The 15,145-nt window shown below is 49.1% G+C and overlaps 1 protein-coding gene across 1 annotated transcript; it reads left to right on the forward strand.

Moving 5' to 3' along the window:
* The first annotated feature begins 791 nt into the window (after positions 1-791).
* LOC119316231 (zealexin A1 synthase-like) lies at positions 792-2,968 on the forward strand. Its single transcript, XM_037590541.1, has 2 exons — positions 792-1,871; positions 2,162-2,968. Exons 1-2 carry the CDS (start codon positions 966-968, stop codon positions 2,777-2,779), a joined length of 1,524 nt encoding a protein of 507 aa, XP_037446438.1. The 5' UTR covers positions 792-965; the 3' UTR covers positions 2,780-2,968.
* Positions 2,969-15,145: the final 12,177 nt, after the last annotated feature.

The raw sequence follows: 15,145 nt of genomic DNA on the forward strand, positions 1-15,145 counted from the left end.
CACCTGCTTATAAAGCACACTCGGGGCAGTTGCCATGGGCGTTGCAAAAACACATGGCAACTAGCAGCTGGAGTGTGGGAGAGGAGACGGGCGTGTGGGCGAGATGGCAAATGCCCACACACCAGCCTTTGTGCGTGACTGAAAACTGGTGTGTGGGTGAACTGCTAAACGCCCACACACCGGCCCCTCCGTGTGGTAAAACAGATGTGTGGGCGAACTATGTCACACACCACACACACGTCTTGTCCTACGTGGCACAGAAAACCAGCCAGATTGTCCCAAGATTCGTGCATATAATACTGGACGATGATGGATGCGTGTGGTCGAGATGGTCAACGCCCACACGTGTGGGCGTTAACATTTCCGTTTATTTATAGTTGACCCCTTTTGTAATGAAGGAAACTTCGCAACCTTTAAATTGTAATATTTAGTGCTTTACGATGTTCGTAAATAACTTTTGTGCTCATATTCAAACTTTTGTGCTCATATTCAACGAGAAACTGTTCGAAATAACAAAGTGTCATGCTCTCGCCTCAGATATATTTCCGCAGAAGCTGTGCTCACGTGTCTTTGTGCGGAAAGACTGCAGCACCGTCATGCTCACGCGCCAGATTTCCTCGCCCTTCGCAAATATCTCGATCAACTGGTGCAGGAGAGACGGCACCGTCCGAAAAACTAAATGCTCGGTTTCCACTTGTTACTTGTTGTTACGTCACCAACAACAACGACGACGACGACACGGCATCACTGCCGCATCGATCTGCATATGCAACCCAGAAAGAAAAGAAAAGAAGGCATCTTGTTCTCGTACGCATCGATCCCCACCACTCGCTCTCGATCGCATCAAGAAACGCCTATCTACAGCTAGACAACACTCGTCTTCTCCGTTGAACTTAGTAACCTCTTTGTACATAGAGATAAGACCAGACAAATCCATCAGCTCGTCACTCGATCGGGCCTCCGCCATGGAGCAATGGGCGTACTGCCTTTGCCTCTTCCTGGCTCTCCTCCTCCCTCTCCTGCTGCTCAAGCTCAACAGCAAGCATCGCGGCGTGCGTCTGCCACCCGGACCGTGGCGGCTGCCGATCATCGGCAGCCTGCACCACCTTGCCGGCAACCCGCTCGTGCACCGTGTCATGGCCGACCTCGCGCGCCGGCTGGACGCGCCGCTCATGTACCTCAAGCTCGGCGAGGTGCCGGTGGTTGTGGCCACGTCCCCGGAGGCCGCCCGCGAGATCATGCGGACGCACGACGTCGTCTTCGCGACGCGGCCGTGGAGCCTCACCGTCAAGATCATGAACGCCGACGGGCAAGGGCTGATATTCGCGCGCTACGGCGCGCTGTGGCGCCAGCTCCGCAAGATCTGCATCCTGGAGCTGCTCAGCACGCGCCGCGTGCAGTCGTTCCGCCACATCCGGGAGGACGAGGTCGCCCGCCTCGTGGCCGCGGTTGCCGCGGTGCCGCCCGGGGAGCCCGTGAACGTGAGCGAGCGGATCGCCGTGCTCATCACCGACTCGGCGGTGCGCGCCATGATCGGGGACAGGTTTAAGAGACGGGAGGAGTTCTTGCAGACACTCGACGAAGGGGTCAAGCTCGTCTCCGGGTTCAACCTCGGCGACCTGTTCCCGTCATCGCGCCTCGCCAGCTTCATCAGCGGCACGGCGCGGCTGGCCGAGGAGAACCACCGCAAGTGCTTCGAGCTCATGGAGTACGCGATCCAGCAGCACGAGCAGCAGAGGGCCGCCGCCTCAGGGAACGGCGACGTAGAGGAGGAAGGAGGAGAGGACCTAGTGGACACGCTCTTGAGGATACGCAAGGAAGGTGGCCTCGACGTGCCTCTTACCATGGGCATGATCAAAGCAGTTATACTGGTAAGTGCACCGGCTCCTTTGTTTCACAATACTTTGGAGAAAGGTGTGACAGTCCTCTCTGATGTTATACTTCAAAGTTAGAACATTTTGTACTCCTAAGCAAAACTAATTATTGAACATTTGTTTGTGTTTTTTTTCTTCGGTTCACTCTGAATTCTAGAATTGCTATATGTTATATTCCCTATTATTCTAGGATTTGCACCCGGGTGTCTCGCTGACATATGGGTGACAATCCTAAACTGCCAAGAACAACGAGCGATTCCTAAATTCTATAAATCGTCCTACTGCAGGATTTATTTGGTGCCGGGAGCGAGACGTCAGCTACCACACTTCAATGGGCCATGTCGGAGCTCATGAGGTACCCAAACGTGATGCGGAAAGCACAAGCTGAAGTACGCAACAATCTCCAAAGAAAACATAAGGTGACTGAGGATGACTTGGCCAATCTCAAGTACCTCAGACTTGTCATCAAGGAAACAATGAGGTTGCATCCAGCCGCGCCATTGCTTCTCCCTAGAGAGGCCATGGAGCCTTGCAAAATTCTCGGGTACGACATACCCAAGGGCACCACGGTATTGGTAAATGCATGGGCGATCGGCCGGGACCCTAAGTATTGGGAAGATCCTGAGGAGTTCAAGCCGGAGAGGTTCGAGTCTGGAATGGTCGACTTTAAAGGCACAAACTTTGAATACATACCGTTCGGAGCAGGCAGGAGAATGTGCCCTGGAATGACATTTGCGCAGGCCAGCATGGAGATTGTGCTCGCCTCACTTCTTTACCACTTTGACTGGGAGCTCCCAAGTAGGGTTAAGCCAGATGGGCTAGACATGACCGAGGAGATGGGTCTCACCGTCCGGCGAAAGAACGACTTGTATCTGCACGCCGTGGTCCATATGCCCTTGATTTGATTTACACTTGCATTGGTATGTCATATGTGACTGAGTTCTTGCATATTAGTGTCTTCTATGTGCCTTGGTCAAATTGTCAGTGTACGTGTGTGACTGCTAGACTGCCTTGTCAGGTGAATTTGAGGTCCTCAAACTTGGATGTCCATATTAAAACAACCATCAGTTAATTAATTTTATGTGATGTACTGAGATCTTGACCATCTGTTTACCAGATTTGATTACCCAAGCTATTCATCCAAACATGATTTTAGAGCCGAAAAATTATATTGGGGACCGTTCATTTTTGAGCCGTGTCCAACAAGTGGTTTACTCTTCAACTAAAAAAATGAGTGAAAAAAGAGCACAGTTCAGTCGATTTTAAGTTGAAGGCCACCCCCACCCCCCAAAGCAAACCCAGCTAATAAATGGAAAACACAAGTTCACCCTCAAAATAAAAATAAAAAAGGAAAACACAAGTAGCCATTGGTCTCGTCCCATACTGCTAATTAGTAATTAAATTAATTTTGGTTATTAAAAAGATTAGTCTGCTCGGTGGTTCGGACGTCTTGCGGGCGTCTTTGGACCGTTGCCACCCAAAACCCATCCCGCCTCTCCTACGCTTTTCCATCCAATGCACGCGTCACTTCCTACGTCGCATTCATATCGGTCCAGAGCACGTTGCGGTCAACATTGATGTCGCGCGACATGATCGAACAGGAGGGCGGCACTGACCGACGCGACCTCTCAGGTGTCGTCTCTTCAATACGGATGACGCGTCCCAAGAAATCAACACCGGCCGTTGTGTCGTTTTGAAGCGGGCTGACCGTCCGTTCGCATGGCCTAGCCGCGGTTATATATGTCGTGCTCCGGCGATACACGTTCACAACTCCGAATCTCCTCCTCATCACCTACGAGTCCCTTCTCCTCTCCGAGTTCTTCCTCCTTCGGCGAGGACGAAGTACTGGTACTCCGCACCGCAGGCTGCGGCGGCGCAAGCGAACATTTGTCAGGCTCTTCGCGCCGCCACCCTCCCTCCTGGGCTCTCAGGCTCCACGGCGGCCGGCTGCTCCGGCAACGAGAAGGACCAGGCGCCGCAGTAGCCGCGCCTCTTCGTGGAGGCCGCTCTGATGGACGGGGAATTTGTCTGTCAGATGGAGTTGATGATGGAACGATCGCTTCGAGAGCATGGCTTGGCGCCGCCCTTGCGGCCTTGCTACAGCATGAAGGAGGGGTCGGCGTCACCTCTCCGTAGCGTGAAGGCGGAGCCAACGTCCCCACACGACACAACAGCGGTGTCCAAATCGGATGTCGCGTCAAGGAGGAGCTAGGGTCGCAACACGCAACTGCAGTTGGAAATATGCCCTAGAGGCAATAATAAATTGGTTATTATTATATTTCCTTGTTCATGATAATCGTTTATTATCCATGCTAGAATTGTATTGATAGGAAACTCAGATACATGTGTGGATACATAGACAACACCATGTCCCTAGTAAGCCTCTAGTTGACTAGCTCGTTGATCAATAGATGGTTACGGTTTCCTGACCATGGACATTGGATGTCGTTGATAACGGGATCACATCATTAGGAGAATGATGTGATGGACGAGACCCAATCCTAAGCCTAGCACAAAGATCGTGTAGTTCGTATGCTAAAGCTTTTCTAATGTCAAGTATCATTTCCTTAGACCATGAGATTGTGCAACTCCCGGATACCGTAGGAGTGCTTTGGGTGTACCAAACGTCACAACGTAACTGGGTGGCTATAAAGGTTCACTACAGGTATCTTCGAAAGTGTCTGTTGGGTTGGCACGAATCGAGACTAGGATTTGTCACTCCGTGTAACGGAGAGGTATCTCTGGGCCCACTCGGAAGGACATCATCATAATGTGCACAATGTGATCAAGGAGTTGATCACGGGATGATGTGTTACAGAACGAGTAAAGAGACTTACCGGTAACGAGATTGAACAAGGTATCGGGATACCGACGATCGAATCTCAGGCAAGTACCGTGCCGATAGACAAAGGGAATTGTATACGGGATTGATTGAATCCTTGACATCGTGGTTCATCCGATGAGATCATCGTGGAGCATGTGGGAGCCAACATGGGTATCCAGATCCCGCTGTTGGTTATTGACCGGAGAGTTTTCTCGGCCATGTCTGCATGACTCCCGAGCCCGTAGGGTCTACACACTTAAGGTTCGATGACGCTAGGGTTATAGGGAATAGATATGCGTGGTTACCGAATGTTCTTCAGAGTCCCGGATGAGATCCCGGACGTCACGAGGAGTTCCGAAATGGTCCGTAGGTAAAGATTTATATATGGGAAGTCATCATACGGTCACCGGAATAATTCGGAGGTTACCGGTATTGTACCAGGACCACTAGAGGGGTTCCGGGGGTCCACCGGGAGGGTCCACCTGCCCCGGAGGGCCCTATGGGCTGTGTGTGGAGAGGGACCAGCCCCTTAGTGGGCTGGGCGCCTCCCCCCCTAGGGCCCATGCGCCTAGGGTTTGGGGGAACCCTAAAGGGGGGGCGCCCCCCTTTGCCTTGGGGGGCAAGGCAACCCCCCTGGCCGCCGCCCCCTCCTCAGATTGGATCTGAGGGGGCCGGCCCCCCTCTCCCTTGCCCCTATATATATGTGGGGGGTGGGAGGGCAGCCGCAACCAAGTTCTGGCGCAGCCCTCCCCCTCTCCCAAGTCCTCCTCCTCTCCCGTGGTGCTTGGCGAAGCCCTGCAGGATTGCCACGCTCCTCCTTCACCACCACGCCGTCGTGATGCTGCTGGATCGAGTCTTCCCCAACCTCTCCTTCTCCCCTTGCTGGATCAAGGCGTAGGAGACGTCACCGGGCTGCACGTGTGTTGAACGCGGAGGCGCTGTGGTTCGGCGCTTAGATCGGAATCAACCGCGATCTGAATCGCTACGAGTACGACTCCTTCATCCACGTTCTTGCAATGCTTCCTCTTAGCGATCTACAAGGGTATGTAGATGCACTCCCCTTCCTCTCGTTGCGAGATTACTCCATAGATTGATCTTGGTGATGCGTAGAAAATTTTAAATTTTTGCTACGATCCCCAACAGTGGCATCAAGAGCTAGGTCTATGCGTAGTTTCTATGCACGAGTAGAACACAAAGCAGTTGTGCGCGTCGATATTGTCAATTTACTTGTCGTTACTAGTCTTATCTTGATTCGGCGGCATTGTGGGATGAAGCGGCCCGGACCGACCTCGCACGTACTCTTTCATGAGACTGGTTCCACCGACTGACATGCACTAGTTGCATTGCTAGCGGGTGTCTGTCTCTCCCACTTTAGTCGGATCGGATTCGATGAAAAGGGTCCTTATGAAGGATAAATAGAAATTGTCATATCACGTTGTGGTTTTCGCGTAGGTAAGAAACGTTCTTGCTAGAAACCTATAGCAGCCACGTAAAAACTTGAAACAACAATTAGAGGACGTCTAACTTGTTTTTGCAGCATGTGTCGTGTGATGTGATATGGCCAAAAGGATGTGATGAATGATATATGTGATGTATGAGATTGATCATGTTCTTGTAATAGGAATCACGACTTGCATGTCGATGAGTATGACAACCGGCAGGAGCCATAGGAGTTGTCTTGATTTATTTATGACCTGCGTGTCAACATAAACGTCATGTAATTACTTTACTTTATTGCTAAAGTGTTAGCCATAGTAGTAGAAGTAATAGATGACGAGACAACTTCAAGAAGACACGATGATGGAGATCATGGTGTCATGCCGGTGACAACGATGATCATGGAGCCCCGAAGATGGAGATCAAAAGGAGCAAAATGATATTGGCCATATCATGTCACTATTTGATTGCATGTGATGTTTATCATGTTTTACATCTTATTTGCTTAGAACGACGGTAGCTTAAATAAGATGATCCCTCTCTAAAATTTCAAGAAAAGTGTTCCCCCTAACTGTGCACCGTTGCGAAGGTTCGTTGTTTCGAAGCACCACGTGATGATCGAGTGTGATAGATTCTAACGTTCGAATACAACGGGTGTTGACGAGCCTAGCATGTACAGACATGGCCTCGGAACACATGCAATACACTTAGGTTGACTTGACGAGCCTAGCATGTACAGACATGGCCTCGGAACACGGAAGACCAAAAGGTCGAGCATGAGTCGTATAGAAGATACAATCAACATGAAGATGTTCGCCGATGTTGACTAGTCCGTCTCACGTGATGATCGGACACGGCCTAGTTGACTCGGATCATGTTTCACTTAGATGACTAGAGGGATGTCTATCTGAGTGGGAATTCATTGAAAAATTTGATTGGATGAACTTAATTATCATGAACATAGTCTAAATTGTCTTTGCAAATATGTTGTAGATAAATAGCTCACGTTGTAGCTCCCTGTTTCAATACGTTCCTAGAGAAAGATTAAGTTGAAAGATATTGTAAGCAATGATGCGGACTAGGTCCGTAGTCCGAGGAGTGTCCTCACTGCTACACAGAAGGCTTACGTCTTTGATGCACCGCTCGATGTGCAAACCCCTACAACGTTGTCTGTGGATGTTGTGAACACCTGACAGACACATCCTGATGACTACTTGATAGTTTAGTGCACCATACTTTACGGCTTAGAATCGGGATTCCAATGACGTTTTGAACGCCATAGAACATATGAGATGTTCCAAGAGCTGAAATTGGGATTTCAGGCTCATGCCCGTGTTGAGAGGTGTGAGACCTCTGACAAGTTCTTTTGCCAACGAGATGGAGGAGAATAGCTCAGCTAGTGAGCATGTGCTCAGAATGTCTGGGTGCTACAATCACTTAAATCAAGTGGGAGTTAAACTTCCAGATAAGATAGTGATTGATAGAGTTCTCTAGCCACTATCACTAAGCTACTAGATCTTCGTGATGAACTATGACATGCAAGGGATGGAGTTGATCCCGGAGCTGTTCACGGTGCTTAAGACCGCAAAAGGTAGAAATCAAGAAGGAGCATCAAGTGTTGATGGTTTGACAAGACCATTGGTTTCAAGAAGGGCAAGGGCTAGAAGGGAAACTTCATGGATGGCAAACCAGTTGCCGCTCCAGTGAAGGAACCCAAGGTTGAACCCAAACCCGAGACTAAGTGCTTCTATTGTAAGGGGAACGGTCACTGGTAGCGGAACTACCCCAAATACATGGTAGATAAGAAGGCTGGAAACTTCAACAAAGTATATACGTGTTATTAATGTGTACCTCACTAGTACTCCTGGTAGCACCTGGGTATTGGATACCGGTTTAGTTACTATTATTGGTGACTTGAAGCAAAAGCTACGGACTAAACGGAGACTGGCTAAGGGTGAGGTGACGATGTGTGTTTTCAAAGTTGATAAGATCACCATCGCACGCTCCATCTGCTTTCGGGATTAGTATTGAACCTAGATAAATGTTATCAGGTGTCTACGTTGAGCATGAATATGATTAGATCATGTTCACAACAATACAGTTATTCATTTAAGTTAGAGAATAATGGTTATTCTATTTACATGAATAATACCTTTCATGGTCATGCACCCTATGTGAATGGTTCATTAAATCTCGGTCGTGGTAATACACATGTTCACGCCAAAAGATGTAGAGTTAATAATGATAGTACCACTTTCTCGTGGCACTGCCGCTTAGGTCATATTGGCGTAAGATGCATGAAGAAACTCCATGTCGATGGATCTTTGGAGTCACTTGATTTTGAATCGCTTGACACATGCGAGCCATGCCTCATGGGCAGGATGACTAAGACCCCGCTTTCAGGTACAATGAAACGGGCAAGAGACTTGTTGGAAATCATACATGCTGATGCGTGTGATCCAATGAGAATTGAAGCGTGCGGTGGATATCGCTATTTTCTCATCTTCATTGACGATTTGAGTAGATATAGGTATATTTACTTAATGAAGCACAAGTCTGAAACATTTGAAAAGTTCAAGCGATTTCAGAGTGAAGTTAAGAATCATCATAACAAGAAGATCAAATTCTTACGATCTGATCAATGAGAATATCTGAGTTATGAGTTTGGCAAACACTTAAGACATTGTGGAATTGTTTCACAGTTGAAGCCACCTGGAACACCACTGGGTTATGGTGTGTCCGGACGTCGTAATAGAACCCTATGAGATATGGTGCGATCTATGATGTCTCTTGCCAATCTACCGTTTTCATTTTGAGCTTATGCGTTAGAGACAGTTGCATTCACTTTAGATAGGACACCATCTAAGTCCGTTGAGACGATGTCGTATGAACAATGGTTTGGCAAGAAACCAAAGTTGTCGTTTCTTAATGTTTGGGACTGCGATTGTCAGGACCCCGACTCGATGTCACATCGATCTAGCCGGTAACACCTCATATCACTTTGCGGCCTCACGCACGGTATCCCCACGGGTGTCGCCTTACCTTTGCCCGGGACCGTTTGCGCCTTTTGGCTCACGTATATGATAGTGTCGCTAGCATCCATATGATAAAGAGCCCGGGCTGACATGACTAGTCGTAAACCCAAAGTGGCACAGACTTACAGGGACAGGCATCCATGACCCAGCTTCGAACGTGTCGGTCATCAGCAAGTGGGTCCGGGCTGTAGCACTGGGCTAGCAGGACTCCGGTAAACCGGGTTGTAGCGGGCTAACAGGACTCCGGTACTCAAAGCGTGACATTTCCCCGAAGGGACAGACACAGGAACGAAGAAGGACACATGCCGGCCAGCCTAAGTGTTCCAGAGCAGTAGCAAGCTACCATGGCTCAGCGGTAACACTAGGAGACATTTCCCGGTAAGAGAGGCTACTAAAGATAAACAACTAGATAGTCAGATCCCACACATACCAAGCATTTCAATCATACACACAATATGCTCGATATGTGCAAATACAACGAAGCATCACAACATGACTCTACGATACAAGTACTTTATTTAAGGCTCAGGGAGCCATACATAACATACACAAAGGTACGGGTCTCACGACCCAACACTCAAGTCATACAGTCATACAAACCAGCAGCGGAAGTACATTGTCTGAGTACAGACAACTAGTAAAATAAAAGAGGCTTGGAAAGCCTAGCTATACTACATGGTCCTTCACAAGCTCAGGGTCACCACCTGGGCCTTTAGCCTACTCGTTGATGTCAACGTCTACATAGAACCCATCAGAAGGGGTTGCAGCGTCTTCTGTAAAAATGTAGATTATAGCAACATGAGTACAAAGGTACTCAGCAAGACTTACATCAGATCCTACATACATGCATAGTATCAAGAAGGGTTGGTGGAGTTATTGCAGCAAGCCAGCTTTGACTCTTGGCTAGTCTATCCTACGATACTTCAACTTGAAATGGTTTTGCGCACACGAGTCCACTACTCACCACTTCAATACACTACCGAGGATCCACCTCCGTCTTCCTACGGAAGAGCCATCCTCGGCACTCACACTTATCTTGAAGGCTTTTAGTAGTTTCCATTTACTTGTCTATGAACTGTATAGGCAACCAAGTAGTCCTTTACCGCGGACGCGGCTATTCGAATAGATCATGTTAACCCTGCAGGGGTGTACTTCTTCATACATGTTTCCACCACTTAGCGTCTGCACACGACATGTGCTCGGCAGACTTCAAGCGAAAGCCGACGTGGGTGTAGACCACGACCTACCTAAACACTTAAGCCTCTAGTCCAGGTTTATCGCCTATTCAGGTTCCATCCGCAGGGAGTCCGGCCGAGGTTTCCCATACGGCCCCGAACGATGTGAACAGGGTTCCCGAGATACCTAACGGGTATTCGGTACACCGTGCCACGTACCTACCGCATCACAGCCCACCCCTACGGTCAGCGCTGTCCACGGCCTCCAGTAGGCTACAAACACCAGAAACTACTTGCAACTCCTGGACAGAGAGCTAGGGTCAATAAGAAGTCGAGCGGGGTCATATTTCAGGGCCCAATGCATGGTAGTAGCTGTATCTTAAATCACACATACAGATCTCAGTGCTTAAGGTCGGCTTCAATGAAACAACCCACCATGTACTCCTACATGGCCTCTCATCGATACCTTTACCAAATCGTGTTCACCACACCACTCTCATTACCGACATAATCATTTCACTCTAGCCATCACCCAGATGAACCATACCTGACACGACTCTAAGCATAGCAGGCATAGCAAGGTAGGAACAACACATACATATGGCTCAATCAACTCCTACACATGCTAGTGGGTTTCATCTAGTTACTGTGGCAATGACAGGTCATGCAGAGGAAATGAGTTCAACTACCATAGCACACAGCAGTTAGAAACGCGTTGTCTTAATGCAGTAAAAGAGAGCAGGAGCGAGAACATGGGATTGTATCGATATGATCAAATGGTTGGTTGCTTGCCTGACGGTTCGGTGCACTGGTATTGCTCTTCGTCGGGGTTATCACGGTACTCCTCGGGGGCAGAACCTGCCGCAGAGAGCACCGATACACAATCATTACCAAACAGTATGCAACAATATGATGCATGCATGAGACATGGCAAAATGAGTGTATTGGGCTAATGCAACTAAGAACAGATGGGTTTGAACTAATTTGAACCATTGATTCAAAGTTCAAACTCATAAGTTGCCATTTAAGGTGTTTTATCTTGTTCTGTGATAAACAGCAGGTTAGCTTGTTTAAACATGCATGAAACCAGTACAGATGGAAAGATTGGATTTTTCTGATCATTTTTCATATATAATTTGTCCAATTTGGAGTTACAGAATAAAAGTTATGAATTTTTGAAGTTTAAATAATATTCTGGAATTTCCTGATTTAAACTAAATCCAGAAATATAAATATTGCGCCAGCATGACGTCAGCATGACGTCAGTGGTCAACTGCGGCTGGCTGGGGTCAAACCTGACGTGTGGGGGCCACACGTCAGTGACAGGGGGGCTTAACAGGATTAAATTAATCCTAATTAGGGATTAGTGGCGCTGGGGCCCACTGGTCAGTATCAGGGGGGTAGTTAGTTTAACTGATTCGGTTAGTGCTAATCCTAATTAGCTACAGGGCTGGGCCCACCTGTCAGGGACACAGGGGGGGTCCTGCCGTGGTCAAGGTGGGTCAAACCCACCGGCGACATGACGCCGGCGAGGCCCGAGACGGCGGCGCGATGCGGGATCGCGCTACAGGGCACGGGCGAGGCCGTGCTTGGGCTCGTTGGAGAGCTCTTGCTCCCGCGCGTCGAACGGTGGTGGTGGCCGTGCCTGGGGTGGCCTGTACCGACGACGGCGACGACCGTGGCGGCTGCCGGAGCTCGGTTGAGCTCGGGGTCGAGGCTACAACGGCTGCGGGGATGCGGGGTTGGCACCTACGGCTTCTACGCGGTGCGGTGAGGGCGTGGGTGTGCTCGGTTGGGCGCTACGGTGACCGTGGCCACGACGGCGACATCGCCGGCGGCGTCGAGCTTCGGAGCTCAAGGGGGCGGCAGCTACAGAAGGCTAGGGACGACGGGGCAAGGGGGAATCGAATCAGTGGCTCACCGCGGAGCTGCAGGGATGGTTAGCGGGCTCGGGGACGGCCGGAGTGCAGCGAATCGACGGCGATGACCTCCGGTGGCCGAGGAGGGGAACGGCGGCGTAGGCGGCGATGCAGGGCTTCCGGAGACCCGTGGAGCGGTGGGGAGGAAGAGGGGGTCGAGGCGGAGCTCCTGAGCTAGTCGGGGAAGCGAGGGGTGGCCGGTGACGGCTGCTATGGCGAACGGCGGCGAGGGTGGTGTTCGGCCGTGTGAGAGAGAGAGCGAGGGAGAGGAGGGAGGAACTGAGGGAGAGTGAGAGAGAGCAGGGGGGAGGCGTGGCGTCGTCCGGGGCATCGAGCGAGGAGGGGAGGGCAGGCAGGCAGCCGAGCAGGTGGCGTGGCGCGGTGGCGCGCGCGCGCGCCGGCCACACTCCCCTCCCTCTGTCGAGGACGAAGACGACAGAGGAGGGAGGCGGGCTGGGCCGGCCAGCTGGCTGGGCCGCACAGTGGAGGAGCCCAGGTAAGCTCCTCCTGTTATTTATTTTTCTGTTTTCTAATTTCTGACATTTGTTTTGATTTAAATAATATATTAAATCATTTATTTAACTTATGCCAATTTTTGCAGGAGCTAGATATATTATTCCAGAGCTCCTTTATAATTGGCATAATATTTGGACATATATTAATATATATAATTAATATATTTCCAATGCAAATATTTATGCATTAATTCCAAATGCCCAAAATAAATACCTATGAGCTCTTAAAAATATTGGTTTGACTTTTATCTCTGTCCAATATTTTCAGAGAGCAACATGAGCATTTTCTTGGACCCTTTTGGAGAAATTTTTATTTGGATCATTTTCAGGAATGATTCTGAGGGTTTCACAGATCCCCATTTCAAATTAAATGGAAAATTTAAACATGATGCACACACTCTGATGCATGACTAGCTAGGGTGTGACAACTCACCCCCACTCAAAAGAATCTCGTCCCGAGATTTGGGTTCCTCCGGGAAGAAGGCGGGATACTCAAGTCGAAGACGATCCTCCCTTTCCCAAGTTGCTTCATCCTCAGAATGGTGCGACCATTGAACTTTGAGAAACTTGATATTATGACGTCGGGTGGTACGTTCGGCCTGATCGAGGATACGAATGGGGTACTCTCGATATGTAAGATTATCTTGGAGATCAAGCGTTTCATGGTCCACTTCACGGATGGGATCCGAGAAGCAACGCCTGAGTTGGGAAACGTGGAAGACATCGTGGACTCTGGAGAGGTGCGGAGGTAGTTCCAACTGGTAGGCAACTTCTCCTCGTTTGGCGAGAATGCGAAAAGGTCCAATGTAACGAGGAGCCAATTTGCCTTTGATACCGAAACGATGGGTTCCCTTCAGAGGGGTGACCCGAAGATAAGCCTTCTCGTCAACCTCGAAAGTCATAGACTTATGTTTTCGGTCATATTGACTCTTTTGACGAGATTGGGCTGTTTTCAACTTTTCACGAACGATGCGAACTTGTTCTTCTGCTTCCTGAATCATATCCGGGCCAAAGAATTGTCTTTCCCCGGTCTCTGACCAGTTAAGGGGTGTTCGACACCGTCGTCCATAGAGAACTTCAAAAGGGGCTTTACCCAAGCTAGATTGATAGTTGTTGTTGTAAGCGAATTCGGCAAATGGAAGGCACTTCTCCCAGTCCATTCCGAATGAGATAACAGAGGCTCGAAGCATGTCTTCTAGAATCTGGTTGACGCGTTCCACTTGACCACTCGACTGAGGGTGGAAAGCGGTGCTGAAGGAGAGACGGGTTCCCATAGCATTTTGGAAACTTTCCCAAAATCGAGAGGTGAAAAGACTTCCTCGATCTGAGTTGATTTCCAAAGGAACACCATGGAGGGACACTATTCGGGAGATGTATAAGTCTGCCAGCTGACTAGCGGTTATACTCTCACGAACAGGTAGGAAATGGGCTACTTTGGAAAGACGATCGACAACGACGAAGATAGCATTATTCCCTCTCTTGGTCCTGGGAAAACCGGTAATGAAATCCATACCAATTTTATCCCATTTCCATTCAGGAATAGCTAAGGGTTGAAGGGTGCCAGCAGGCCGTTGATGCTCTGCTTTTACACGACGACAGACGTCGCAATTAGCAATATACTGAGCAATTTCTCTCTTCATCCTAGTCCACCAGAACCTCTGGTGTAGGTCCTGATACATCTTAGTACTACCGGGATGAATAGTGAGAGGGGATTCATGAGCCTCCTTAAGGATCAACTGTCGTAGATGCTGGTTCTTGGGAACCACTAGACGGTTCTCAAAGTACACAACACCATGATCATTTGTGGAGAAACAACTAGCACCTCCGCTAGTAATGTTCTCTTTGATTTTAGATATTCCCTTATCTCGCTTTTGGGCAGCGATGATTTGATCCGTAAGAGTAGGTTTTGCTACCAAGGTGGAAAGAAAACCTTGAGGTACAATGTGAAGGTTAAGCTTCCGAAATTCCTCATGGAGAAGCGGTTGACTTTGTTGTAACATCAGGTTGTTACAATAAGATTTACGACTTAGCGCATCAACCATGACGTTGGCTTTCCCTGGGGTGTAGGTTATTCCTAGGTCGAAGTCTGTGATCAATTCAACCCAACGTCTTTGCCTGAGATTCAGATCCGGTTGGGTGAAAATGTACTTCAGACTTTGGTGATCAGTGAATATTTCGCAACGATTACCGAGGAGGTAATGTCGCCAGGTCTTAAGTGCATAGACTACGGCTGCAAGCTCTAGATCATGAGTAGGATAATTCTCCTCATGTGGGTGCAATTGCCGTGAAGCGTAGGCAATTACATGTCGATCTTGCATAAGGATGCAACCTAGTCCTTGTCGCGAGGCGTCGCAGTAGATAACAAA

This window comes from Triticum dicoccoides, chromosome 6A (assembly GCF_002162155.2).
Source record: "Triticum dicoccoides isolate Atlit2015 ecotype Zavitan chromosome 6A, WEW_v2.0, whole genome shotgun sequence".
Lineage (NCBI taxonomy): Eukaryota > Viridiplantae > Streptophyta > Magnoliopsida > Poales > Poaceae > Triticum > Triticum dicoccoides.